The sequence below is a fragment of the Plasmodium reichenowi genome, chromosome 2 (genome assembly GCF_001601855.1).
Source record: "Plasmodium reichenowi strain SY57 chromosome 2, whole genome shotgun sequence".
In the NCBI taxonomy this organism is placed as follows: Eukaryota; Apicomplexa; class Aconoidasida; order Haemosporida; family Plasmodiidae; genus Plasmodium; species Plasmodium reichenowi.
The window spans coordinates 102273-107554 of NC_033647.1; the positions used below are offsets into that span (position 1 = coordinate 102273).

General features: G+C 20.0%; 3 protein-coding genes across 3 annotated transcripts; all 3 read right to left on the reverse strand.

Moving 5' to 3' along the window:
- Positions 1-641: 641 nt before the first annotated feature.
- Positions 642-2732, reverse strand: PRSY57_0203400 (hypothetical protein; the record flags this gene model as incomplete). The annotated part of the gene is made up of 1 exon (XM_012905470.2): positions 642-2732. The coding sequence occupies one exon, from the start codon at positions 2730-2732 to the stop codon at positions 642-644; it is 2091 nt and encodes a 696-aa protein (XP_012760924.2).
- Positions 2733-3027: 295 nt separating this feature from the next.
- PRSY57_0203500 (dynein light chain, putative) lies at positions 3028-3861 on the reverse strand (the record flags this gene model as incomplete). The annotated part of the gene is made up of 4 exons (XM_012905471.1): positions 3028-3090; positions 3176-3274; positions 3572-3673; positions 3802-3861. The coding sequence occupies 4 exons, from the start codon at positions 3859-3861 to the stop codon at positions 3028-3030; spliced, it is 324 nt and encodes a 107-aa protein (XP_012760925.1).
- A 181-nt stretch (positions 3862-4042) lies between these two features.
- Positions 4043-5260, reverse strand: PRSY57_0203600 (aspartate aminotransferase; the record flags this gene model as incomplete). The annotated part of the gene is made up of 1 exon (XM_012905472.2): positions 4043-5260. One exon carries the CDS (start codon positions 5258-5260, stop codon positions 4043-4045), a length of 1218 nt encoding a protein of 405 aa, XP_012760926.2.
- Positions 5261-5282: the final 22 nt, after the last annotated feature.

The window sequence follows — 5282 nt, forward strand, 5'->3', positions numbered from 1 at the left end:
TATAAATTAAAAAAAAATTTAATTTTATTATTTTTATTTTCTAATTTTTTTTTTTTTTTTTTTTTTTTTTGTTTGTCCAAGTTTTCTTGTTTATTTAAAATTTTATTTTTTTTTTTTTTAATATAGAAGGTTATTAAATTATTTTACAAAAATGTTTTTATGTAATAACATATGGTTTAAAAAATATATCATGTGTATATAGTATATTCATACTTTATATAATATATATATATATTTTTTTTTTTTTTATTTATATTATTTGTAAAATGTTTAATCATTATATTATTAATAATATAATATTGTTTATTTATTTTGATTATTTTAATAATATATATATATATATATATATATATTACCATAATTCACTTTGTGTATAAATAGATAATTATATATTTATATTTATTAATTAAATTGATACCTTAGATGTACATAATATATATAAATATTTATTTTAATTTTTAACATATAATGATAAAATGAATTCATTTTTAAGGTCTAATTTGAAAAAAAAAAAAAAAAAAAAAAAATATATAAATATATCAAAAAATTATTACATAAAAAGTAAATAATATATATATATATATATATATATATATTTTTTTTTTTTTTTGGTACAATTAAACCATTAGGAATATGCTTTTTTATCCCTTGTTTGATAGTTCTTCTATATTTTCCTTAACTTGTATTTCCTTTTTCATTTCAGATTTAAATAAATCAATTTCTTGATATTTATCCAATTCTACATTAGAAAAAAAGGTCTTTAATTCTTTATTTTCCTTATCTAATATACATTCCTTTTCATTAAGACTAAAACCCGTTGAATCAAAATAATTATCTAATAATTCACTCTGATTTTTTTTCTTAATATCTTTTATTAAATTATCACCGTTTTTTAATATTTCCTGATTCTTGTCCACGATCTGATTTTTCCTATTTTCAAATGTATTCAACATTTGGTTATGTGTTTCCATTTTTTTATTAATATCTTTTATTTTATGAACAATGGATTTAATTATAATTTTCTTGTTCATGTTTTTTATAGGATCTAATTCCATTTTTTGTTGATTATCCTTTTTTATTTTATTGTTACCATTCTTAACATTATTATCATTTAATATTGCTTCATCAATAATATTTAATATGTTGATAAAATAACTTATTTTCATTTCTTTATAAAATATAATTTGTTTCAACTCTTCATTTATCTTTCTCAAATTTTCTAACTTTTTTTCAAAGTTCATAGTATCCTTTTTTAATAATATATTCATTTTGTGTAAACTATTTTTTTGTTCAGATATTGCGCTAATTCTTTTTTCCTTTTCTTCAATACATTTTTTTTCTTTATTCAACTCTTCCTCTAATTTTTTTATTTTTAGATCTTTATGCCTCGTCAAAAAAATATATTCTTCTAATTTATCCTTATAACTGTCTACAATATTACTTTCAATAATTCGTTCAGGTGTAATTTTTAGTTCCTCTTTTAGTTTATTATTCTCTTCTTTTATGTTTATAATTTCCTTTTGTGTTTTTATTAATTCATTTTTTATGTTCATATATTTCATGTATATATTATCTATTAATTTCTTTTTTCTTATATCATCTTCATCATATTGTTTTATGATATCGTCGTACTTTAATTCATATTCATTATGTATTTCCTTTATTTTATCCTCAAATTCTTTCATATTGATATAATTTTTCTTTGCGCCTTTTTTATGTATATTTATTAATTCATTTTTCAAATAATTTTTTATATTTCTTTTATTTTTTATATTTCCTTTATTTTTTTTATTTCTCTTATCATTTTCTTCCACATTTTCCATACAGTATAATGTCTTCTCTTTAATTGAAAAATTATTAAGGCTTGTTTTAATATCTCTTTCATTATAGTTATTTCCAATTTCATTTTTATATACAACGGCCTCTTCTTTATTTTTTATTTTATTTTTGGCTAGCTCCACATGTTCATCTAAATAAAATTTTTGTTTCGTTTTTCTGTTCATTTCATTTTTTCCACTACTTAAATTAAATATATATGTATTATCCTTCTGCTCATAATTCACCATATTATTCCCACTTTTTACATCATTCAAATTATGTTCATTTTTTATATAATTGCTGTACATTCTGTTAGTTTCAAATTTCATATGAATCTCTTCCATCCTGTCTTGTTCATATTTTTCTAAAATACCTGAACAGGTCAGGCTATCTCCTTCACTTGGATTATTAAAATATTCTTCACATGTGTCTGTGTAATTTTCTCTATTGAGATTATTGACATATATATTATTATACTGTGTCTCAGAATTTATATTCTTATAAGATAAATTAACATCATTATTATCATCATATGACTCCTTTGGATTATTATGAAATGAAATTTTTTTTTTCATATTTTTATGTTGATATTTTGTTAGATCAAAAATTTTCTCACATTGATTATAATTCATTTTATCATTTAAATGTTTTGTGTAATCTGTATTAACATAATTGTACAAATTTAATTCTTTTTCTTGTTCCTTCATTATAGGATATATATTATCTTCTATTATATGTAGATCTTCAAATATGCTTAGGTTATCCAATAATATAGATGCTTTTTCACATTTTTCAAAATTAGTTTGCTCTATTTTTTTTTTAACATTGTTATTTGTATGACTACCCTCTAAATTTAGTAACAAGGAGTTTAAGATCATTTCATTTTGAAATGCTTTCCTATTGACGTCATTCATTTTTTTTTCTCGTAAATATTGAGACAACCATAATGATTAAAAAATATATATATGTATGTATATATATATATATATATATATAAACAAAAAAATAATAATAAATAAATAAATATATATATATATATATATATATATTAATCTAAGATACACATAAATATTCATGAACAAAATGAACATAGGTATACATATGTACCTATGTACATAATACAACAAAGATGATATATAGTTTATAAAAAAAAAAAAAGAAACATTTTCTAAAATTTCTTTAGGACTTGCAAAATTTTTATATTTTGCATCAACATTTATAAACAACTATAGCTAAATATCCTTGATAAAAACAAAATAAGAAGGAATTTTCCTGAAAGAGGAGAATCATTATTATATATGTATATAAGGATAACCATATATTATTTGTTTTCCATATATATTTTTTTAATTCTCACTTTTGCTGATATATTGAAAGAAAAAGACTCTCCTATTAAGCAAATCCAACCAGAACCAAACGTTTTATCTAGAATTTCTTTTATATTTTTTATAGCATTCTAAATAAATAAATATATACATACATACATACATATATATTATTTTAAATATGTTGAGCGTTTTTTCAAACGTGGAAAAATAACTATATTTTAATAAAGGCATTAAATAAAAAAAAAAAAAACTTATGCAACAAACAAAAGACAATTCTAAGTTTTTATTCAAACGATATATGTATATATAAACATAAACGTAAATATATAAATATATATATATATATATATATATATATATATATATATATATATATATATATTATGGTACAAGAAAGAATATATCTTGATATATATATATCATACTTCAACGTTAATATTATTAGTATTTGCGTCAGTGTACTTATCTAATACTCCTGTTATTATATCCACAATATTGTTTTGACTATAATACGGCATATCAGATTTCTATAAAATTAACAAGCATAAAACAAGAATTTTATCATTTTATTATTTTATTATTTTATTATTATATATTTTATTTATTTATTTTTTTTTTTTTTTATTTCTAAAACTTTTAGAAATTATATACTTACTCTGATTAGGAGACTCTGCATATGCTTTTTCAAATTTTGAGAGAAATTTTGCGAACTCATTTTTTTTCAATAAAAAATAAATAAATAAATAAATATATATATATATATATATATATAAATCATTTAATTCTTTTTTTGGTTCATCAAACGTTATGAAATATATATATATATATATATCATTTTATATAATAATAGAACATATCTCCTTTTAAAAAAAAAAGCATATGTGTGTATTCCCTCATCACATTTGACTTAGCGAAAGACAAATTTTGTCGGCTATATAATCCACATTATTTTTGGTTATTCCGGAGACATTTATTCTACCATTATTAATTATATAAATATGATGTGTTTTTAAATGCTCAGAAATTTTGGCTAGTAGAGGAACGAATGAAAAAAGGCCTCTTTGTTTTTTATAGACATTCCAATCATAATTTAGACTATATTTTTTTTGATGTGTTTCTAATTTATTAAAGAATAAGATTCTATTATTCGTAATACGTTGTGATAATTGACTAAGTTCTTTAATCCAATTTAATTTTAAATTTTGATTATTTAAAAGTTGGCATAAAATACGATTCGTATGTATAACAGGAGACGAATAAAATTTACGTACGATAAAACATAAATTATTAAAAACGATTTTTTTTTCTTCTTGATTTTTACAAACAATATGAAGAGCACCTGCTCTTTCTCCATAAAGAGACATATTTTTTGAAAAGGATTGACATACCGAAAAGGAGATATTTTTTTCTTCAAACTTTCGAATAAGTAAGACATCCTCTTCTAAATTTATATGTCCAAAACCTTGATAAGCTATATCAAAGATTATAACATGTTTTTTATGTAAAACAATTTCTATTATTTCATCAAAGTATTTTTCTTCAATATTAACACTACAAGGATTATAACAAGATATTTGTAAAATAAGTGACGATCCATTTGGTATATTTCTCAGATCATTTAGAAATAAATCATAATTTATATCTATCAAATTATAATCAAAAAAATTTATATATTTTAAATTAAATCCCCTTGATTCAATCATATTCACATGATTAATATAAGGTGGATTTGTAACATATAAAGTTTCTACATTTAACATTTTTAAAAATTCTAATAAAACAAAAATGGCACCAGTACCTCCAATACATTGAATTGTGCATATTTTTTTTTCTTCCATATATTTGGAATTATTACCAAATATTAAATTCTGTGTTAATGTTGAAAAATCATCTGTACCGTTACCTAACAAATATGGTTTCTCTTTATAATTTTCTATTACTAACTTATCTGCATTTAATACACTATCAAATATATGTAACTCTCCATCATCATTACAGCACACACCGATTGATAAATTTATTTTCTCCTCACATGTATCTTCCTTAAACTCTCTTGCGGTTTTTAAGATATTGTCGACTTCGATATTTTCTAAGCTGCTTAATAACTTATCCATAACTTCAAACGAAATATATTAA